This window comes from Leishmania infantum, chromosome 36 (assembly GCF_000002875.2).
Source record: "Leishmania infantum JPCM5 genome chromosome 36".
In the NCBI taxonomy this organism is placed as follows: Eukaryota; Euglenozoa; class Kinetoplastea; order Trypanosomatida; family Trypanosomatidae; genus Leishmania; species Leishmania infantum.
This window is the reverse complement of record NC_009420.2, coordinates 1,598,472-1,621,292: the sequence shown is the minus strand read 5'-3', so window position 1 is coordinate 1,621,292 and position 22,821 is coordinate 1,598,472. Positions and strand designations below refer to the sequence as shown.

Sequence of the window (22,821 nt, the reverse complement as noted above, 5' to 3'; positions counted from 1 at the left end):
CTCTCCTTTTGTGTGAGTGTGTCTTTGCAGATGGGCAAAACCGCGTGCACACACGTAGAAAGAAGATGAGAGAAGAGACCGAGGACAAAATGGAAAATTCAAAATAAGACGACACTACCGCGTAGAGACCTCGATGTCTCGCACTGCGTTGTCCTCTCGCGCTCCCATCTTTTTGCCTCTACTGCGTCTCAACGAGAACGGCGAAGATGTCATAACGAGCACCCAACAAAGCAAAGAAAAAAAACGCCCATCATTGTAAACCACAAGAACAAGAAAAAAGAAAAGATACCTACACACAAACACACAAGACATGGGCAACAACAGGAAGGAGAAAAATGGATCGAGCGGGAATTGAAGCGAAGTAAGGGAATCAGGGACTGAAAATTCAAAACAAGCACACACACACACACACACACATTGCAGTAGAGATGGAGAGCGGAAGAGCGGAAAGGAAAAAAAAATGAGACAACACAAAAAAAAACAAAGAGCTAAGAGAGAAAAAAGATAGGCCGAAAAGGAAGACAAACAAAAAAGCGGGAGAGAGAGGCAGTCCTCGTTGGGCCAAAGAGGAGAGAAGTACGACGCACACAATATCAAAAAAGGAGTGGGAGAGCAGGAACACGACGACAAAAAGGGAAAAAACGCGCCAAGAAGCCAATAGAGGGCATATATATATATATAGTTAAAGGCGAAAATAAAAAGAGGAGGAGAACCCAGAGGAGGGACCGATGAGAAGCGTTGGAGGTGATGCGAGGCAGAGAAGAGAGGCACAAAAGCCAAAACAAAAAAAAGAGAAAAAGGGCAGTTCCTCTTTCAAGTAAAACGGGTAAGTGTACAGAGAGAGAGAGAAAGCAAAAAAAAGAGCAGGGGAAATATATTTAAAAAGATATAAACGGGGAGCTGATAAGAACTCACGCGAGAAAAATGTGCAAAATATTTTTTGATAGAAGACAACGGAAGCGAACAAGAAGAGGTGTGCAGATAGGAAAGAGAAAGGCGTGGAGGCACAGTCGCGAATCCTCGATATACATCAGTGTCTAGCCCTTTTGAGGGGGTTCTTTGATTTTTACCTTGATTGCCTACTCCTCTCGTTCCCTCCTTACTTCTTTTTTTTGCCCCTTTTCGGAAATGGAGGAGCAATAACAGCAAATAGTAGTACGTGGTGTCTAGAAACACAAAGACCTGTTGTTCTTGTTTTTTCTTCCATGTGCGCATGCGGAGTGAAAGAAGAGGGAGGCGCCTGTATGAGCGTTTTTTTTTGAGGGGTGCCATAGGCAGTGCTGCAGATGAGAGAAGTCGCTAGCTGCATTTCTAGAGGCACGCAGTGGCAAGCACATAGCGAAAAATAAAAATCAAGAAGCGCCGAAAAGAGGGTAGCAAGGAACACAGGCAAGCACGCGTGCGGGGCGGAGATGCGGTGATGGTCGCTTTGTATTGTGTACACAACACACGCAGAAGGCAAGCGGAGGCAGAGCAAATGAAAAAAAAAATAATAATAATAATAAATTAAAAAGAACCGAGAGAGAGAGGGAGAGGGAGGGAGGGAGATCGGGCATTGGAAAGCAGTACGGACAACAAAGCCAAAAAATGAAGCGAAGGAACGAAAAGGAAAAAAAAACGGAAAAAAAGGTGAAACACGCAAAAGCAAAAGAAAAGAGAAAATGGAAAAGAACGTACAAGAAAGCGGGGAGACGGAGAAAAAAGGTCAGAGAGAGAAGGGCGGGTGGGTCTGGCACAAGTAAAGCAACTGCACTTGATGCACCCCTATCGCCCCCAGTTGTCTTTGTTGCTCTGCTTCTGTTCGTGGCGGTGATGGACTCAGAGACGGTGGTTGGAACAAGAGCATCCCCAATCACTCTTTTTATCTCCCCTTTTTTGTTCTTTGTGGGAGTGCACGTCCAGCCGTGAACTCTCTGGCTTCGCAAGTCGCAAAAAAATGGAAGAGGAAGAAAAAAAGAAGAAAGAAGCGAAGCGGCCCTCGTCAACTCGTTGTGCTGTGTTGTTGTTTTGTGTCTTTTTTTTTTGCCCCTTCGCAAAATGGGAAAAAAAAAACTCACACTGGTGAAGGGGAAAAAAAGAGAACCGCAAAGACCTGTAAAGTAGGTCTGAGGAGAGCCAGGACACACGTGCACCGGCGCGCACGAGGCGTGCAGGTGACTGGCACTGTTGGTGTCGATTTTCATCACTGCAGTGTGCGTTCGCGCTCAAGGAGACATGACGGTGGCGCAGGCGTGCGGCGGCTGAAAATGGCACAGGACATAAGGCGACATCCCAGCGGAAGCCATCTCAGAGTGGTAGTCGTGCATGCAGGGAACCGTGCCGGCGCTGGCGAGCACGTACGATGAGGCACCGAGGGGTTGTACGGACGCTGCAGGAGCGGCGACGGCGGCAGGGTTGGAAGCTGTGGTGGGTGTGAACCCCAGCGGCACATGCGCGTGTACGAGCGCTCCTCTCGGCGAGAACGTGGGTGAGATGCTCATTCCCGACGGCGGGTACTGCTGCTGCGATGCAGTTGTGGTGGGGGAGCAGTAGGTGCCACCGGCCGGATTCTGTGCGGTCATGCCAAGCGGTAGGAACGCGTGGCCGACGTTTGGCGCGACTTGGTGAGTCACCTGTGTGAAGACTGGCACAGTGCACTGCATCACCTGCCCAGTGCTATTGGTAGTGTACACGGTTGAGGCCGCGACGGCGGGGTAAGTGCTGAACGCCTGAGGGGGCTGATGCTGCGAAGAAACACCGAGAGTCGACACCTCCATTTCCACCCCCACCATCGACTCTAAGGGTGCCACGGTGAAGGGAACGGTGGCGGCTGGGGCAGAGTGGACCGGGTGCATCACAAACGGGCTGGCAGGAGAGCATCCCATCGGCACGCTCAATGGCGAGGCGGTCATCATCACCGGCTGTACGGTGGTAGTCGTGGCCATAATACACGGCATCGGCGCTGGCGCGGCAGACACAGCCGGAAAGCAGGCGGCTGGGGTGGCGGTGCACGGGCACGGGGCAGCGCTGCGGCACTTGGAGGCGTTGTTCAGGAACGGATGGCGCAGCGCTTGCGTGCAGCTCAGTCGCTGCGACTCGTCAGGATTGAGCAGGTCGCAAACCAGGTCCACAAGCAGCTCCAGCTCCTCCGAAGCCCCGTCCACGTCTGACTCGCCGTAGGGAGTGGCGGTTAGCAGAGCGTCCTCCTCCGACTTGGTGCTCGGGACATCGGCAGTAGGGTGGGACCAAAGCGGCTGGTTGCCGGCGATGTGAGCCTCTTGCAGCTTCTGCATCTGATGCTTGCGCCACCGCTGCAGCCCCGCCTCGCGGGAGGAGAGAATCCACTGCCGCACGTGCTCCCGCCGCGCGTCGTGCGACATGTACACCATGGGAAGCTGGAACTGCGTCGCCAAGCACCCTAGTGTGAGCGCCGCCTGAGAGGGATGGCCGACGTGCTGCACAATCAGCGAGAGCTGATGCTGCAGGCTCTCGCCCGGGAAAAGCGGTTTGCCGGTGAAGAGCTCGAAGAGGACGCAGCCAACACTCCAGGAGTCGATCGCAGTGGTGTATGGAAGCCCACACACCACCTCCGGCGCGCGGTACCAGAGCGACTGCACGTCGTAGTACGTGTTCTCGTTAAAACGGCGCACGGCGCCGAAGTCGATCAGGCACGTGCGGCAGTACGGATTGGCGTCGGGGTTGAACTGCGTCCGTTCCTGAGACTCGCTATCCTTGTTGCCCAGGGTGTTGCGATTCACACGGAGGTCGTTGCGGGTGTTGTTGCCGGTGCCGGAGGCGCCGACTGCAGCAGCTGGCATGCCAAAGAGTCCATCGAGGCTGCCGCTGTGACGCATGCCAGCACCGCTGATCGAAGCTGTGGCATCGCCACTGCCGCGCTGTCCGTGTTGTTGTTTCGAGTAGCCCCCAAGACGGTTGCCGGTGCGCGGGGAGAAGCCCATGTTCAGATCGCCGTCCTGGAAAGCAGCGCTGTGCGTGCTCCCAACGAGGGAGTCGATCGAGCTCGTGTTACGCCACAGCTGGTTGTGAACGTTGGCGTTGGTGTCCAGCTTCAGGGCCTCCTGCCCGGGAGCCAGCGCGTTCGGGAAGTTGTTCTGCTCGCCGCTCTTGTTCGACGACCGGCTGCTGGCATTCTCGCTGGTGAAGGGCCCCAGCATGGGTGAGGAGGAATCCGAGCTGACGGGAGTGCTTCGGCGCAGCATGATGTTCTCGGGCTTGATGTCGCAGTGAATGTACCCGCTGTTGTGGAGCGAGGCTAGCGCGCTCAAGACGCGCAGAGCGACCTGACGCACTTCGCGCAGTGACAGCGGACCAAAGCCGCGATTTCGCAGTACCTCGAAGAGGTTTCGGTCCAGCAACTCCGAGACGATGCACACATGCCCGGCGTCCTCGAAGGAGTCCAGAATGTTCACGGAGTCTTCGTTTTCCTTGAGGCAGAGCAGTGCGCTGATTTCGTTCAAAGCGGAGCGACGGTACGCGGCGTCACTCTGCGCGACCTTCACAGCGACATCCTTGCCCATGACGGTATCGTAGCATCGAATCACCTGTCCATACGTCCCTGTACCGAGCACCTTGTTTGGGATGTAGCGGCCCTGCTGGAAGGACGCCGGCGGTCGGTAAGACTTCATCATCATGAAGCGGGAGAAGTGCACACAAAGCTACGGCCAGTCGCGGACAAAATAAAAGGGGTGACGTACCTTCGTATTAGTGGTCGTAATAGTGCGTAGCAGAGGTACGCAGGGAAGCAAAACAAAACAAAAGGAAAAACGTTCGTGTGAGCACTTCGAGCCAAAAAAAAAAATCGGAACAACCTGAGAAGAGAGAAGAGCGCACAAACACGGGAGAGAGATCTGGGAATCTGTAAAGCAAACGAACAGTGAAGCCAACAAACAAAAAAAAAATGCAGTAAAAGCACCGAAAACAAACGAAAACGGAAATGAAAAGAAAAAAAGGTGAAAAGGGGTGGAAAAATAGAAAGCGAGAAAGCACGAGAGAAATGAGAAATAACCAATTAAAGAAAAAGATTTAAACGAAAACGACAAGAGAGAAGAGAGGCAAGCGAAGGAACGCAAAAGAAGAAAAGAAAACGACGCGTGGAAAGCGAGAGAGGTTACAGGCAGTATGGAAAGGGGAGAGAACAAGAAAAAAAGATGTGCTATCCCTTTTCTTTCTTTTTTCTCTCACTTTTTTGAGGAAGGATAACTCTTCACTGCGAAAAAAAAAACAAGCAAGTGGCAAAAAAGTGGGACAAGAGACGAGTAAACACTGTATAGCGTTGCGGTTCTTTGTTGTCACCGGAAAGGAAACCAAATAAGACAAAGTCACCGGTTCGTTGTCAAAAAAAAAAAACTAGGAAAACGCGCGCTATGGCAAAACACGCTTTCGTTCGTTGCTTCTGTTTTCTTTGTGTGTCCGTTAAGCTCTCCCCCTTTTGCGTACCTATAGCCTCCTCTTGTTTTTCCCTTGGGGGGGGGGGGCAAATCGAAATGCACAGGCGCTACAGTTCCTCCCTCTGTGGCTCAGACAGAACAAGGGGAAATATATATATATATGTGGGTGGGTGTGTCTGTATTCTCTTTTCCGCTGTGTTCTCGTTTTCCTCGTGTGTGTGTGTGTGTGTGTGTGTGTGTGTGTTGGTGCCGTCTCGCTGACTGCCTCCCTAACGACTTCTGTTTTCTCTGTTTTGTTGTTGGGCAAATGAAAAGAAAGGGAGACAAAAGAGACGGAGTCGTGGCTCAACCTGAAAGAACAAACAAAGAGGAACAACTGAGAGAATCCGTTCAAAATACGCACACAGGGGGGGGGGGTAATAAAATAAAGGAGAGGTGGGGGAAAGGAGAAGACGGTGCGAGGGGCAAAGTACGTGATTGGAAACAGAAACACACACACACGCACGCACACACACACGAGAAAAAAAAACAAAAGGTGGGTGAGTGGATGATTTTGCAGAAAGAATGTGATGAAGCCGTACGGAGTGAAGCAGAGAGAAAGATGAAAAAAGAGAGGAAGGGTGAGATCAAACGCACACGAACGCAAAGAAACAGGAAACACACACGCGCGGCAAAAAAAAAAGAAAAACGCGACGAGAAGGCACGACAAGTAGAAACGAAAAGAGCAGACAACAAAACGAAAAAAAAAATTCAAGACAAAATGAAAAAAAATAATAATAATAATCAAAAAAAAAGCAGTGTCACACTCACCGCACACAAGATAATAGGAAGAGAGAAAACACGGCAGTAAAACAAAAAGGATAATAAGCACGAAAGGCAACAATATATATATATATATAATATATATAATATATATATATATTATATATATATATTATTTAAAAAAAGACAACAACAAGGCAAAGAAAAAAAGACAAGTCACACAAAACCCACGAAAAGAGAGCGAGAGCGAGAGTCGATAAAGAAATCGAAACGAAATACGGCAGAAGACGAAACAAAAAGAAGTTCAGTAAGAGGGAGGGAACTAAGAGAAAAGAAAAGAGAGAGGCGGGGAGGAAGGGAGGAAGGACAACCGAAAAATGCTAAAAAAAAAGAGAGTGTGTGTGTTTTTTTTTTTCGAGTCGAAGTGGAAAAATCGTGAAGACAGAGCGATCCAGGCAGAAGAGCGAAGTGGAGAGAAGCAGAGAGCAGGATGCACTCACGAAAAGAAAAAACAGAAGAGAAGCATGAAAGAAGGGCAATAGTCTCCCTTGTGATCTTCCTTTTTGGTTGTTTTCCTTCCCAGGTGGTGCTGCTGTTGCTCCTCCTCCACTCCTGAACCCTTCCTGCTCTTTTCCTGCGTGTTTCTCTGCTTCAGTGGCTGCCCTTGTCGAGATGCTCTTTCCTTTTTGTTCGTTTCCTATTCGCCTGTTCCAAGACAAGTGCTGTTGAGACGGTAACAAGAAGAAGCGACGAGATGACGTTTTTTCCTCTTCGTTTCTCCTCCCTTCGTCGTTTAAAGACGAGCCAAAAGAGGGGGGGGAGAAAACAACAAAGGGAAGTAAAGTTAGGAGTATCACAGTTGAAAGCAAGGAAGAAAAAAAGCAAGAAACTGAGGAGTGAGAAGAGGTAATGAGGCGTGCAAAGGCGCTCACTCCACACACAATCAAGCAGGCTCGAATTTGGAAGCGGTTTCGATGCTTTATTCTCTTCTCTTGCTCGATGGGGATTCCCCTCCCTTGTTGTTTTCTCTCTCTTTCGGCTTCAAAAAGACAACTGAAGCGGCAATGGAAATTGGGAAGGTTCACGCTATGTACGAACCAAAAGCGTCGTGTGCTTGTGTATGTAGGCCTGGGTGTGTCGGTGTATGGAAGCTTCGCCGTTGCGGAAGGCGTGAAAAGCACTTCGTCTGGGTCCTTTGAAAACAAGGGAGAAAAAGAAGGGGATAGAATTCTCTGTGTTAGCAGTGGCGGGTCCGTCTTGTGTGTATATGACTGAACCCTCTCCTTTCTTTTTGTTCGCGGGTGTGGGGGGAAGGAGGGTGGGCGTGTGTGTCTGTCTGTGTGATCGTGTCCGCTATGGTCGCGCCGTGTACACGTTGCGAGTCGCCATGAAAACCCGCTACAAGTGGTCGAAGGTGCGGGTAGAAAAGCAGAGAGACAGAGAGAGAGCTGAAAGGGGGCGAAAAGGGAAAAAAGCTGGCTTGAGCACGGGGCGTGAACTGTATGTGTGCGATCAAGCGCAGTATGGTGAAAGGGTGAAGGAGAGAGAGGGAAGGTGAGGGAGGTGGTGGTGGGTGGTGCGAAAGCAAGAAGCAGCGGAAGAGACGACAAGAGCAAAAGAGAGAAACAGCACAGTGGAAGAAAAACGATGAGGCACAGTTTCAGCTGTCACGTAAGCAGTGGAAGAGAGAGAACGAAGAAAAAGGAACTGAAAAAGCTTGCGCGTACGCACGCTCGACGGCACAGCACTCTGCTCCTTGTTGTATGTGCCAGCGGTCGGTGGGGACGCACTGCCGTAATGTAGTCGACGGTGATCTGTGCGATCCAGAAGCGTATCCTTGTAGAGGCGATTGCGCGAGGTGCTGGAGTGGAGTCGAAGGATCGTGAACAAATCAACAAGTTTCCGTTCCTTGACAGAGGTTAAGGGGCACCGGGGAGAGAGGGTGGGGTGAATGCTATACGTATAGATGGGTAAAAGGGGGGAGACACACTGTTGCACTTTGGTTCCTGTGTCGCCGGCCTTGCTTTTTCTCCTTTTATTCTTCGTTCGTGCTTACGGTATCTTGGTCGTTGACAGAATGGTGTTCGGTCTTTAAGTTCACTGGTAGTGCTGATGCAACCGGGCGTGGGTGCTTGTTCGGGATGGCCGTAATGGACGTAATTGTCACTGGCACTCAGTTTCGTAGTTTCGATCGTCAGCTCTGTCTTTATATATCAAATCCCTGTTTTTCGTAGCTCCGCTCGGGTACGTACAAGATAGAGTGCTCAAAGATGATGATAAAAAAAAAACGGTGAGCTATACCCTCTAAGAGGTCATGCACGTGTATGTATGTGTTTGGCACGTATGCCCTGCACGTATGAGGGAGGTATGAGGGAGGGAGAAGGGAGGGGGGGGGGGGCTGCACGGAGGGGAGAGAGGGGGGGGTCCAGCAGTGTGTTTTTGGTGCGTTTGTGAGGAGAAAAGGTTGTGGAAGAGCGCACAAACACGCAAAGTATTAGTGAAGTTGAATCCGAACGGTGATAGGCGGAGAAAAGAGACAAAGAGGGAGAAAAAGAGCAAGAGAATAGCACGGGCAGGAGAACGAGGCCACGAGGTGAACGAAAAGCCGTTTACGGAAACAGGCGTTTCCTGAAAAGAAAACGCACGCCCTAAGGCAGCGCAAGATGCGTAAGAAACACGGTGCGAAGAAGCTTATTTCTTTACCCGCTTGTGTCGCTCCTTTTCTGCGTTTTGGTGAATCGCTCGCGCTCCTCTTTTCTTTATTTCATTGAAGGGATTGTGCGGCGTGTGCTGTCTCAACCATCAAGGGCCACCCGCCTTGGGCATCTGATGATGCGCACCCTTGTGCCATCGCTTGTTGCCTCGCACACCAGCGTGGCTGCACGAGTGGGAACATGGAAATCATCACAATAAGGAACCTTAGGCTCTCGTGTTGCCTTCTTTTCGCTTTGTCCATCTCACATCTTCACAGACTTTAAGCAGTGATGGCTTCGCGAGCGGTCTGTTCCACCACCAGTCCAAGGTCCACACGCCAGAGCGCCACAGTGCAGTCCTTACTCGCAGACGCAAACAAGTATACCAGCTGCTCCTCTGCAGCCAGCGATTCCGAGCTGCTGTGTGGGGCCGGCGTGCCTGCGACGTAGGTTTCGCGCAAAGGCGATTCACTGAATTGTGGCAGGCTGCCCTGCGTGAGGGTCGTCGAGTTGGATGCAATGCAGGCCGTGCTCTTGGTTGATAAGGCGCCAGGCAAGCCGGCATACAGCCTTGGCTTACGCACGTCAAACCCAAACGCCGCCACCCGCGCGATCGACGGCGGTGCCGTGCGCACCTCATTTATCGTCTCTCTTTGGTAGCTGAGAATGCTGACGATTCGCCCATCGCGCGCGTCGTACAGCCGCAGCGTGCTGTCCCAGCAGCCAGCCACGATGAGATTCCTTTGCAAGAAGACGCTACCAATCCCTTTGCGCAGTGTCACACTCCACACCAGGTGCACCTCCAAGAGGCCCTCCGCTGTCGCCGAGACGTCATAGCAGTGCATGCCTCCTTCCGAGGAGCAGGCAAGCACGCGTCGCCCACTCCACCAGCAGACCAGCGCCGAGTCGGCAAAAGCGCGGGTGACGTTGCGCACCCGGGCAACAGGCAAAGATCCACCAGCGTGACATGCCCCTCTCGGCTGGTCTGCCACGTCAATCACGTCCGCGTCGCGATAGCGAGCCAGCACGATGTGGCCGCTCTCAAATGCGACAGTAAGGTGCTGCGCGTCGTGGCACATGGTAAGGCGCATGATCGTGCCTCCCTTGAACGTGGGGCACGCCGAAAAAGTGCACAAGCGCCGGACTGAGAAGTTGCTGGAGGTTGTGGTGGCTGCAGGGTCAACGTAACACAGGATCGAGGCGCGTTCGCCCCTGGAAACCACAGAATCGGGAAAAGCTGAGGATGGATAAGGATGGTGAAAATCACTTTCTCTCGAGACTCTGGTGGACTTCTGCTTCATCTTCGCCTGCCGTTGCTCCTCTGCGGCTGCTCGTGCAATGAGAGCGTCCATCGGATTCATCCCTGACGTGTTAACCTCTTCCTCCTCTTCCTCATAGGCGTTCGCATTCCCCGACGACGAGCGGGGATCGTCAGAAGCTCCTTTTCCTTCCAGCTCTCTTGAATTCGTGAGACGCGCGGTGTTGGGCTGTCGCCACGACAATTCCCAGATTGTCACCTCACCTCCCGACTCGTGAGGAACGGCGAGGTACGTCCGCGTGAAAGGGCTCGCGGCCTTCGAGATGCTCTCCACTGGACAGAAGCCGTGCTGCGGGGCTGTGAGCACCACGACAAGCTGCGGTACTCGGGTGGCCGGTGAAGAAGCAGGTGCATCAGTGCACTGGCGCTCCAGGCACCATATGTACACCCGTTGATCGCGGCAGTGTGTGTAAAAGCAAATTGTCGACGAGGGTGTGAAGGCGAAACCCGGCGCACCGCTATCCAGAACGTCCCCCGTTGAAGAAGACGCCTGCTCAGAACTGACGCTGCGGGTTGTTGCCCGTCGGGAAAGCCGAAATCGCGGCCGCCCTGGGTGCGCCCAATCACTGGTGCCCCTTGCGGCATGGTCAAAGACGGCGGGGCACACAGCACCGCTCGATACCTCTGCATCTGAGTCACGCGCCAATGCGTCCGCAACAACTCTTCTGTTCTCCGTGACTACCGTTGGCTGTGGAGACGAAAGCGACAAAGGAATGAATCCCACGGACAAAATGCTCTGAGTGTGTGGGCCGAAGGCCGGAGTACCAGCTTGCTCCAGCAGCACCTCGTTTTCCGGCATCAAGCCACCTGCTACGGGCGTGCCGCAATTACGACGGTGTTGTGAGATGCCACAGAGCTGCCGATGGGCTTCCGTCAAGGCGGAAAACGAGATCATCTTGCGCCTTGTGGAAAGGTTCCACAACACTACGAGGCCACCAGCATCTCCCGAGAGGAACCAGCTTGATTCATCCCGCTGGTAAACCTCCGATGGGTAGAACCTGCAGCTAAGAACCGGATCTGCATGCTCTTGCAGTACAAAAAGCGGCGGCAACGATTCCTCCGCAGTGCTTGGCATGGCTTGCTGAAACCTTCTGTATAGCCAGCATACGCTTTAGTCGAGTACTAGCACTTGCTCGAGTCCCACCGCGTGCATTAGCGCGCAATAATAAGCTACACGGCACAGCGCAGTCGACAAAGCAAATGCCCGTTCAGAGCATGTCGGAAAAGGGAGATGGTAACGGAGAGGAAAGTAGTGATGTCGAGCTTGCGCAGCGATTGCATTTTGCGATGACTCCCAGCAGCCCCAGCGTCGGGGGTGGGGACAAGGATCTCCATATGCCGCATAAACCCCCTTGGATACATCAAGAGGGTGCGTACCAGCCGCATTAACCCAAAACTAGTAGGAGACGCCATTGAGGTGTTTAGAAGACTGCATAGCTGCTTCCTGTCATTTGACCACGCATGTACGCCATGAAAGCAGGCGATGGGGAGTAACATACATTAAGATGCATAGCGCAAAGGCAGAGGAAAACGAGAAAAGAGAGGACGTGCTCAGCAGAACTTTGAGGCACTGCAAACACGTTTGATGAATTCACATCTCAGCCTCAAACAAACCTCAATAAAGTAGGTTCCCACTGGTTAAAAGGGTGAAAGAAAAAATGTGTTCCAAGAAAAGATAGTGAGAGGAGCTGTGTCGGACGAGAAAAAAGAAGCGTACATGGAGCATGAGAGGAAAAAAAGAGTACATCAGTGAAAAAAAAAAGACGGAAGAAGTGACCCGAATGCAAAGAAGCGGTGCACGTATATAAGTCCTGTGTGGCGAAAACGAAAACAAAATGCAGAAGGCGATCGTATCCTTGTACGTATCACCAATAGTTCATGCTACATCTTTTACTCAACGGCTTTCACCTCCGACTGCTTGCAGCCTTCAATGGCGGCGTCAAGGGTGACCGTCTGAGCCACGTAGTAGTCGGTAGAGCGAAACTGGGTCTCATCATTCAGCTCATAAAGCTTCACGCCACGCATGTCGATCACTGCACGATAAGGCGTTTGATTGACGTGCAGCAGACTCGAAATACTCTCCAAGACGTCTCGAGGGATAGCCGTCTTTTCCAAGTCCAGATGCTGTAGCTGCGGATTGATCTTAAGGGCAAAGTACAGGGCCTCACCGCCTTTCGAGCCAATCGCATTTCCTGCGAGGTTTAGCGCCTCGATAGTGTGATTGAAGCGCAGTACCTCGGCAATTGCGATGCAACCCTCGTCACCAAAACTGTTGCTGCCAAGATCCAGTGACTTCACTGTGCTGCTGTTCTGCAAAAGCCCGGCAAGAACAACCACCTCCTCATCCGTCAGCCTGTAGGAGTTTGTGGTTCCGTTAAGATCGATGTCATTGGGTAGCTGATCGCCGCGCGTTGTTGTCAGGTACAGTTTCTTGAGTACTTCAGAGCCCATGTTCAACGCAACCAGCTGAGAAACACGCTCCAAACTTTCAGCGGAGAACAAGTTCCCGGCAAAATTCACGCTGCGAAGGTTGGAAACACGCTCCAAGCAAGCGATAATTTGCTGAGCACCAGATTCATCAATCTGGTTGCCCGATAAATCCAGCGATGCCAGCGAAGGACACATCTCCACCACCTCCAGAATGTACGGAACAGCAGCTGAAGAAATCTCGTTGTGCGCCAAATTCAGAGACCGCAGCGTTGGGCAGCGCACCAAGCTCGCACACAAAAACTTGCACAACGAATCATCCATCGAACAGTCCACAGGGCGGCTCAGGTCGACGTCGTCGACAATCACGCCAGCATCGATAGAAAGAGTAATACGCTTCAGAGCCGCCGGGCCGTTGTTCAAGGCAAGGTTCCGCATCAGAAGCGACACGTTCTCATCAGCTGTGTCGTCATCGGTGATGCCAATCCACACAATGCTGGCGTTCTCCTCGAGGCCCTTGGCAAGGGCTTCCATTCCGATTTTAGTGATGTTGGTGTTATACAAAATAACCTCACGAAGCGTCTTGATCTTCGGAAAGCATGCCGCCAATTCTGCCGCGGCATCATCATCGATCGGGTTTTTGGATAAAATGATCTTTCTCACCTTGGAAGTGCACTCTGATAGTGTCGCAGCCAGCGCCGAGCAACCGTTTTTACCGATAACGTTGCCACTCAGGTCAATTACCTCCACAGACGTGTTGTTCCTCAAAACGGTGCAGATGGTGGAAACGGTTTGGTCGTCGATGACACGCTCTTCATCAGGGCTGGAGAGCTCAATTTTCGTGAGAGACGCATCCCCATCATGGAGACGGTAGTAGATGCGCTTCACTGCGGCGCACTCGCGATTGAGAGAGCACGCCATCTTCACTTGCTCAACAAACTCGGAGGCAACACGGGTGCGCTCTAGCTTGAACTCACGGAGCGCGGTGTTCTCGCGTAGCACAAGTGGAAGCGCGCTCAGAGAATCCGCATCCATCATGTTATTAGACAAATCCAACGACTGCAGTGCTTGATTCGTCGCAAGTGCCTTGCAGAGGTTTTGAGCGCCGCGATTCCCGATCGTGCAGCTGAAGAGGTTCAGCTCCAGCATGGTGCGGTTGTCGGCAAGGTAGTCCGCAAGGTACGAGGCACCCGTGTCACCAAACGAGTTGTGTGACAGGTTAAGTTGCCGCACAGTCGAATTAAGCCGAAGCGCCTGAGCAAGAAGCCACACCGAGTCATCATCGAGAGTGACACCTTTGCCAGAAAAATCAAGAACGACCACATCCTTGCTGTTGTTCTCGATCAAAGGCAATACCGAACGGATTTGCGGCGGAGCACGGTTCACCATGGTGAGCCCGGCAATTTCCTGCATGGAAGCAGGAGAAATGGCGGGGTTTACATTGATGTTCAGAGTCTTCAACCTCGGATTTGCGCGGAGAGCGGCTGTGATGTACTGGACGCTGCCTTCATCGAGATTGTTGTTGGCAATGTTGACCTCCTGCACCAGGCAAATGCCCTTTTGCAGCACAGCAAAGAGTTTTTGAATACCAGTAGCCGTGATACGACAGTTTGCCAATTCGATCACCTTGAGGGAGGTGTTCTTCTGAAGCGCTTCCGCCAACAACTCCAGCCCTGCGTCATCTATCAAACTGTTGCTGATGTTGAGGTGCTGAATAACCGAGCTGGCTGCGATGTAATCAACAAGGTAATTCATGCACATGGGTAGCGGAGCATCCCACTGAAGGTTGACCTCTTGCGCGTCAGAGGAATTGTTGCGGAGGGCGACAACCGCACGCTTGATGGCAGGATTCTCTTGGTTCAGCTCGCACTCCTTCTGAACCAGACGGACATACGTTGGTGTGACAGACGTTTTAGTCAGCGCAAAATTGGTGATGCAGTGGCTCTGATCAAAAGTGGTCGAAATGAGCTTCCGCACAAGATCATTTGATAGCCCGATGTTCGAAGAAAAGTCAAAACTGTTCGGGTAGCGTTGATTTGCGAGGTCGGCAGCTTGAAAAAAGTTGAGCACGGCGTCGTTTGTCAAGCTGCATTTGCAGAAAGAGAGCGCCGACACTTGCGTGTCTCTCACAAAGGTACCGACTGTAATCATACCCGCAGTTCCAAGGTCCATGCCGCTGAAATCAACGGATTGCAGGCCCTCCATGTGGAGGAGGAACCGCAATAGCTCTTTCTCCAATTCGCCGTAGGTCATGCCAGCGAAAGAGATGTGCTGTGCATTCCCAGTAAGTAGCGCGGAGCGCACGTCAGTGCTGCACTTCTCCGTTTTGCTCAAGAAGTAGAGACGGGACGCCGTCGCAGCGCTGCAAGGATTGCCTTGCACGTCGAGAAGCTTAACCGACGTCTTTTTCTCGAACAGCGGAAAGAATGTAAGAGCACCATGTTCGTCGATCTGATTATTGCGAAGGTCTACTGCTTCGACTGACGCAGTCGTCAGGTAACGTATCAGATAAACCACGCCAGCGGAGGTAATGCTGTTGTTGGAAACATCAATGATTTCCGGATGGGAAGGTGAGTTTTCGATCGCGGTGATGAGCAGCTGTAGCTGATGATCATTGAGACCGAGCCCGGCACACTTGATGTGCGCAACACCCTTCTTGGAGAGGCTCTGGAGAGCCTCTTTGAAAAGATCCGCTGACATTCTTGTTCGTTTTTTCTTCGCGGCAGAGTAGAGCGTTATGGAGCTTGCGTGGGAAAAGTGTTGGAAAAGGGTGTGATGAGCTTTATAGAAAAAAACGAGGTGCGCCAGCTTATGAGCTCGCCAAAGAGCAAACATAAAAAAGAGAGAATAGTGATGGAGTGCAGTGAATGGTGAGGAGCCTTCGAGAGCGTAGGCAGGTGTGAAATTTTGAAAACACCTGTGTCGTCTATTGCTGCGCATTTTGGTAACAGCATTGCCAGAGCACCGTTGCTGCGGCTGTTGGTGCATGGAGTTACGTTACGGAAGAAGCACGTATAATATTCGTTTCATCTTGAAGTGCGCGTCTGCAGTTGTAGGCTTTGCAGCTGAAGTGACTCAAAGAATTCAAACAGTGGGCACACTTACGCTCTGAGTCGCAGTTTTGTTAGCGACGCCTGCGTGCAGCTGCGCAACATGATTTACTTGCTGGCATCTCAAGGCGCAGTTCTCCAAGAACGGCATACTTAATGCCGTGGGTAGCACGCGGGGGTTATAGTCATGGCCACCACATTTTGGTGTTTTGTGCACGTGTAAAGGTTCGGAGAGGCACTGACCATGGCTTAACGTCTCGAATGGGGGGGGGGGCGGGGGCAACAGTTTAATTTGACTGAAGGCTTTCGGCAGGCTTGTGGTGGGTCAATGGTGGGGTTTGGTCGGATAGCCATTTCCTCGTCAATGGGTCATGCCATTCATTCACAGTCACATGCCCTACTCGCCGAGTAAGCAGGCGCTCCTATAGTGTAGCGGTTATCACCTCGGACTCTGAATCCGATAACCCTGGTTCGAGTCCAGGTAGGAGTGTTCTTTTTTATCGAGAACCAGCTCCCCACCACGGCGATCACTCCCGCTGGGGCTGCGACGAAGAGGGGGGGAGGGGGGAGCCCTATTGGGTGTGTGTGGGAGGGTGTCGGTGGTGCGCGGGGTCAGGGCTAAGGGGCGGATGGGGTGATTCGTCGGCGGCCACCGTGCGCGACGGGTGGCGATTGCAACGGTTCAGCTGATGCACACGTGTCCTCCTCCTTTTGTGTTTCTTTCCACTTTTTTTTTTTGCGCGCCTGGGTGAAGACGGGTAATGCACGGGTGACGTGCGTGCGTTACACAAAATAATGATCTATGCTGCCTTTCCAACCGAGAGGGCACAGAGCTCTGCTGTCAGCGCTGTCTCCAGCCGCTGGCACAGGGATTCGCTGAGCCCATGCAGGATGCTGAAGCGCTGCGCTACGTCCTGTACGTCGTCCCCTGTGTACAAGGCAAGGCGGTCTCGCTGGCCTTGAGGGAGATCGACGTCAACATAGAGCAGCGGCTTGCGCGGGTGCGCCACGGGTGCCCGCACGGCCGACTGCGGCGCGGGCGCTGAGTGGTGGCTCCCCTTTTGGAGGCTTGGCCTAGGTGACTGCGAGCGCTGCTGCTGCTGGCGCGCGGCGATCATGCGGCGCACCGCTGTCTCAACGCCAGTCGCCAAGGGGTTTGCCGCTGCTTTGCCCAGGTAGTCGCCGCTGTCTTTGACGGGTTGTCCCGTCCAACACGCAAGGCTGTCGCGCGCCTGGTGAAACTGCTGCGTGTTCGGCTGGAAGGTGGGCCGCGCGGTCGACGCGGACTTGCGCCTCTGCACGATAGCTGTGCTGCTGAAGCTAACAGGCATCTGCTCATAGACGGTGTTGATGACAGGCTTGAAGGTGCACTCGCGCATCAGCCCGCCAGGCACGCGCTTCGTCGCCCTCTTGAGTTCCCTGCTAGTGGTGCTCGAGAGCAGATGCGAGTCACTCGGTATTACGCGCAAGGAGGAACTCATGCGACGACTGCGTGATACGGATGCGCTGCCGAACCGCGAAGCTGCGGCGAACGGAGAGCAATGATGAGTGCGGGGTGTGACGCTTGAGCGGGCTGGCGTGATGACTGGCTCGCCTGGGTTGCGCGGCTCCGGACTGGGATCGAGCCCCGCCGACGGCTCCACGGACATCGGCGACAGTTCCTTGCTGCGCGCACCAGCCTGCGGCTTCTCCGAGGAGTCTGGGATACTCGGCGACGCGTCGTAAATGTTGGTGCGCAGAAAGTCAGCGTCGCTCTCCGCTGCGTCACTTCTCCTTTCGTCACCACTTCCGCAGCTGGTGAGCGGCGATGCGCTCTCTGTGCCCGAGTGTGCTGCTTCCTCGCCGCCTTCGCTACTACTGCACACGGCGGAGGGTGAGGACGATGACCTTGCGCTCACGGCTGAGCCGCTGCCACCGCTGCTGCCCACCTCTGTCGCTGGCGCCGCCTTCATGTGTGACGGTGGTACCCCTCGGCGTGAGACTTCCCTAGGGTAGGCGTGGCGCATTGTTGCTGGATTGGGGGAGTTGCCGCACTGCTGTACCGCAGGTGGCGAACGCGGCGACACGCTTACTTGCGCTGGGACAGGAGACCACGGCGTGCGGTGTGTGACGGCTGCCCGCCAGACTGTAGAGAAGACGTACTCAAACCGCGCCGCGTCGACCGTTGCGTCGCGCTTGGTGGCTTCCGAGGCGCCTCCTTCGACTGCCATTGCCTTGAGAAACTTGGCGATCAGGGCATCGTGCCGGGGTGAGGTGATGCCGAGTGCATTTAGCATCCCAAGCACCGCCGTTACGTACACCACGCGCGGCCGACGCTGTGGGAGAAGGTCGTCGTTGTTCACGGAATGCACGCGGCGCACCAAGGCAGCTTCGGTCTCGCGCGCCTCCCTGATCGCCACGCCGCGCCAGAGACCCCACACAGACTCTACAATGTCGCTCTCAGTGTCCGCGGCGAAAGCCTCTGGCCCGGGGCTCGGCGTTGGTGCCCCTCGCAGCGGCTGCCCGTGGTGGCCCTCACGACCAGCAGACCGCCGCTGCGCATCTTGTTCCTGGCGCTCGCGGAGCGTCGGCGCATGCCGGGCAAGGCGCCTACTGCGTGGGTTGATCTGCGGCTGGAATAGACATGCGTCCTCCATAGCGTGCGTCTATGAGTGGCTGTGGGTCGACTGGGATTGGAGAAAACTGCAGCATGGCAAACATTGCGCGTTCAGAAAGCGGTGGGGGCACCAAAAGTGAGATGTAGGAGTTGTGCCGTTCGTCCAATCTTGAGGTGCCCAGCGCCGAGCGAAAGGCGATGCTGCCATGCACCGAGACGTAAAGAAAGGGATGCGACACCAGGGGGAAGCGGAAGTTGGGCGCGTGCGTCTGTAAGCACGCGCGCGCCTTCTTTAAGGCGCATTCCGCACACACTCGACGCGTCAAGCCCGCCTGGGATTGTCTGAGTGTGCGGCGGCAAGTCGACCGGCGTGTGTACACGCTCAGAGTATTCAGGGTAAGCATGCTGGATGTTTCGCCACTTCCTTATTGTGGCGCATTTTTTTTATTCACTCCAACGTGCCCATTTCGCTGCCTTAGTGCACGAGCTCAACTCTGCTCGGCTCTCCTCAGCCTCGCGCAGGCCCATGGCGTGGTGCGATGCAGACGTAGACACACGCGCCCCAGCAATGCGCCGACTCAGCCATCTGAGAGCACGGCCTCTGCCTCCAACTCTGCCCATCCCCCTCTGTTTCGAAGGTTGTCACCCGATGAATCCCCTTTGGGGTGACTCAGCCTCTCCCCACACCGGCAGTGAACAGCGAGGGTCGGGTGCGATACGCTTGAGTCACGCTGCCACCATGTAGATGGTACAGACGTGTTCACCGTCGCAGGTCGCTCCGACGCCACGCCATCCAGAACCTGACTCTGTCAGCACGAGAAGCCGGCTCGGCAGTGGCAGGGGATGGGGGGAGGGCTTTGCCTGGCTCCCCCTTCCCGTCATCCGGGTGTTGTTGTGGATAGAGAAAAAGAAAACAGAAGAGGGGTCGACTCTTACGTTGCAACGCTTATGCCCCCCCCCCTCCACTCCCACCGACAGAAGGGGAGGGACTGAAACGAACACACATGTGCTTAAACGAAAACCGACAGAACGACCAGAGCGAGTGCACGGAAAGTAGAAGGCAAAGCAAGGTAAGGTGGAGGAGAAAGTGCAGACCTGCCAAGCACATACTAGTCGATTAATCCGCCTTGAAAGGCTAGACGAGAACACTACGCGGTGGCCAAGTCGACAGTCTCGGCAGCGCGCCAACGTGCTCCATCATCTTCTCCCCGTTTCTCTTGCTTTCTTGCGTCGCTGCTGCCTTTTAGGTTAGAAGATAGAGCCAGAGAAGGTGCCCGCGAGGCAGGTCGGGTACGACACCAGGTGATCTACCGAGTGGCGCAGCGTGTTCTGCACCTCTGCCAACTCCTCCAGCGCCGGCACAAGCGCGTCGCCGAAGCGGGTCAGCAGTGCCCCGTGAGAGCGAACCACGTCCGCAAGGAGTCCCTGCACAAAGTCGACGTTCTTGTTTCGCCGCAGCCACACCGTGATGAAGGACAGCAGGCCCTTCACGCACGCTTGCATCCTCGCCAGCTCAGCGGCTGTGTAGCTGCTGCCGTTCACATAATCCACCGCGCGCTTCAGCTCCAGGTCGATTGCTTGCGCGGTCTTGAGAGACAAAAAGTAGTCCATGAGAGCGTCGTGCTTCTCCTTCACAAGCATCTCCTGCACCGGCGTCAGCTCCTCCATGTCGGCGTGCATCAGTCGCCCCTTCGCGTTCCCGGTATCGTTCTTGCGGTTGTCGGATACCATGACAAGAAACGTTGGCCGCAGCTCTTGCGTGGTGGGCAGAAAGAACGGCACATCCTTCTTCTTGGGCGGGAGCAGGGGTTGGTTCTTCTCCTTGATTTGGTCCAGCACGGTGAGGTTGAACCACAGGCGCTGCGGCACTCCAGCTAGCTGCATCCCTTCTGTCATGATCGCGTCGAGCGCCGCTTGCTGTGCCTCCGTCTGTCGCCGACGCGCCAGGGCAATGTCCTGCGATGCATCAAACAGATTTGCCTCTGCGACTGCCGCCTCCCGCGCCTCCGCTTCGGCGGCCGCGCGTTCCTCTTCCTCCGCCTCCGTGAGCGCTGCGGCTGCCGACGTGCGCGGCACACTGCCGTTTGTGCTTTCCTCGGCAGTCCCCTCAGCTGCCCCGTGCGCAGTGGGGAAGTGTAGCCACGGCAGCGTCTCTACCGCGTTCACCTTTGGACTCAGGACCACCTCCGGCACGTACCCGTAGCGGATGTTGTTGACCCACAGATACGCGCCGCGCTCACCGGCGTGCGTGGTGACAAGGAAGAGCGCATCGGGATGAAAGCTGAGGGACAAAGCAGGCGATGCGAAGCGATACTGCCCGACGCAGGCGGCGGCGGCCAAGTCCCAGACGAGCAGTGCACCATCACCGGAGGTCGACGCTACGTAGCGGTACGTGTCAGGCGCGAGCGCGAGCGCCGTAATAGGGCTGTTGTGGCCCTCCAGCTCGCGAACTGGAGTGCGCAGCTCCTCCTCCGTGAGACCGACGTCGGGATTGGCATGGTAGACGCGAATGGTGAAATGCTGCGCAACAATGAAGAGCGATGATGCCTCGTGCATGCACGACTTGGTCATCGGCTGGCCGGTAGGGATGGCTGCCTTCAGCTTGCCAGTCCACAGATCCCACATCTTGATCACGCCGTCCAGCCCGGCCGTCACGACCACGGTGTTGCCGCACGCCACTTCGACGCACTCCACCGAGCTGTCATGGGCTCGATCGGCACCGAGATCGGCGTCGAAGAGGTGACGCACACTGCGGTTCTGCAGGCTCAAAACAGCGACGTTTCCACTGGAGTATCCGACGACGGCGTAGTTGCCGCAGTCCGACAGCGCCAGAGCGCGGGCGGTGTGGGCGGAGGTCTGAATGCCGGATAGCTTGAACTCCATCGCGCGTGTGTCCATTCGCCAGCCGCACGCCAGCGCCGACGCGGCGTGTAGCGACACAAGACTCGACCACTGGTAGTTGCGCGTGGTCGCGGCGGCAAGCGCGGTGGCAGGGGGCAGCTTCACGGCCTCCCGCCCCAAGTTCTTCTCGCGTCCGCGCTTGCCCAGCTTGCCCTGCGACAGCTCCCATGATGCGCGGTCGGAGAAGACGTGCGTGACGCGCAAGGCACGGTCGTTGCCAGCCGTAACGAGAAGGTCGGTGTTGTAGAAGATGGCGTTGGTGCAGCTTCCCATGTGTCCACGGCGCTCCCGCACCAATACGCCAAGGCCGTCCACGGTGTCAAAGCGGAACTGCATGAGGGCGTTGTCGGCGCTACCTGTGATGAGCAACGACGTGTACTCCGGCAAGTCAAACATGACGAGCGAGTGCACGACGTCGACGTGAGGACGCTCCAGTGCCTCCAGCTCCGAGCGCACTTGCTTGGACCGGGTCAAGGTGCCGTCCATGCATCGATTTTCGAGGTCCCAGATGACCACCTCGCCACGGCTCGTGCCGGACACAAGCAGGCCGTCTTTGTCCGTGCGAAACAGCAGCGACGTAACAGCACAGCTCTCGCTATGGTCGAAGGTGGTGATCACCTCGTCCGTTGCCACGTTGCACGCAACAACCTTCCCCTCCGTTGTGCCGTAGGCGATGATGTCCTTGTACCTGCTGCAAGCGAGTGCCGTGATGGCGGCGGCACCGCCGGCGGTGGCACGTGACGCCTGCACGGAACTGCTACCGCTGCTACGCATGGAGTACCACAGGCAGGCGCCAGAACGGAAGTTCCAGAGCTGCAACGTTCCCTCTGCCGTCGCGAGAAGCATCTTGTTCGTGTACCCCGTCAGCAGTGCAAGGCACGTGACCGTCTCAGTGTTCTCCACCAACATCGCCTGCAGCACTGTGCCCGTCTTGAGCTCCCACACCACAATGCGCTTGTCGTCGCCAACGCTGAACAGGAGGTCATCCTGGGCCAGTAGGAGTGTGATGCTCGGCTTCGTGGCGGCTTCATGGTGGCTCGACCAGAGGGGCTTGTGGTGCACGTAGACGTGCAGGCGCGGCCCCTCCGCGACGGCGCGGTACTTACCAGCTTGTGCTACCGCACGAACCGTGTCCTGAAACGTCGGACCGCCGCGCATCATTGCCAGCTCCTTGCCCTTGTAGAGCTGAAAGGTGCGGCCAGTGGCCACCATCAGCACCGGCGTGCCGTAGAGCAGTGTGGGGCACACCGGGACAGGTCCGCAGATGGAGCCCACCACCCGAAACGGATCAAAGGACTCCATCGTCGCCGGCCAGCTAAAGAGAAATGTTGAGCCGAAGAAGGAGGGTGACCGAGATGAGCAGAGAGAAAGAGAGACGGTGCTCGCCTTTTCACGGACAAAGGCCAGTCCGCATTCGCTGCCCGATTCGCCGTGTGCGACACGCTTTATCCTGTCGTGGTGCTGAGGAGAGAGCGAGCGGGGAACCTCTGGAGTCGCTTTCCTTTTCTTTTTCGTTTTGAGGGGGAAGGGGCAAATGTGTGTTGGTAGGTATGCGAGGCGAGAGAGAGCGAGGAGGAACATGAAGCAGATGGCGCGCTGACATGACCGAGGGGAGCCTGGATCAAAGGTGACGTACAAAGGAGGCTCATGGGCAGGAAGGCTCGTGCTTGCGCGACGGGTATGTCAA

At 54.9% G+C, this 22,821-nt stretch overlaps 5 protein-coding genes and 1 non-coding gene across 6 annotated transcripts; 1 reads left to right on the top strand and 5 right to left on the bottom strand.

The window, feature by feature from the left end:
- Positions 1-2,204: 2,204 nt before the first annotated feature.
- Positions 2,205-4,655, bottom strand: LINJ_36_4460 (protein kinase-like protein; the record flags this gene model as incomplete). The annotated part of the gene is made up of 1 exon (XM_001469981.2): positions 2,205-4,655. A coding segment is annotated over one exon (2,451 nt), but the record flags the coding sequence as incomplete, so codon positions are not given.
- A 4,468-nt stretch (positions 4,656-9,123) lies between these two features.
- Positions 9,124-11,235, bottom strand: LINJ_36_4450 (conserved hypothetical protein; the record flags this gene model as incomplete). Its single annotated transcript, XM_003392781.1, has 1 exon — positions 9,124-11,235. The coding sequence occupies one exon, from the start codon at positions 11,233-11,235 to the stop codon at positions 9,124-9,126; it is 2,112 nt and encodes a 703-aa protein (XP_003392829.1).
- An 815-nt stretch (positions 11,236-12,050) lies between these two features.
- Positions 12,051-15,422, bottom strand: LINJ_36_4440 (conserved hypothetical protein; the record flags this gene model as incomplete). The annotated part of the gene is made up of 1 exon (XM_001469982.1): positions 12,051-15,422. The coding sequence occupies one exon, from the start codon at positions 15,420-15,422 to the stop codon at positions 12,051-12,053; it is 3,372 nt and encodes a 1,123-aa protein (XP_001470019.1).
- Positions 15,423-16,055: 633 nt separating this feature from the next.
- Positions 16,056-16,127, top strand: LINJ_36_tRNA2. Its single transcript has one exon. It is a non-coding gene; the product is annotated as a tRNA-Gln (tRNA).
- Positions 16,128-16,437: 310 nt separating this feature from the next.
- Positions 16,438-18,273, bottom strand: LINJ_36_4430 (conserved hypothetical protein; the record flags this gene model as incomplete). Its single annotated transcript, XM_001469983.1, has 1 exon — positions 16,438-18,273. The coding sequence occupies one exon, from the start codon at positions 18,271-18,273 to the stop codon at positions 16,438-16,440; it is 1,836 nt and encodes a 611-aa protein (XP_001470020.1).
- A 1,208-nt stretch (positions 18,274-19,481) lies between these two features.
- Positions 19,482-22,436, bottom strand: LINJ_36_4420 (conserved hypothetical protein; the record flags this gene model as incomplete). Its single annotated transcript, XM_001469984.1, has 1 exon — positions 19,482-22,436. The coding sequence occupies one exon, from the start codon at positions 22,434-22,436 to the stop codon at positions 19,482-19,484; it is 2,955 nt and encodes a 984-aa protein (XP_001470021.1).
- Between the last annotated feature and the right edge of the window lie 385 nt (positions 22,437-22,821).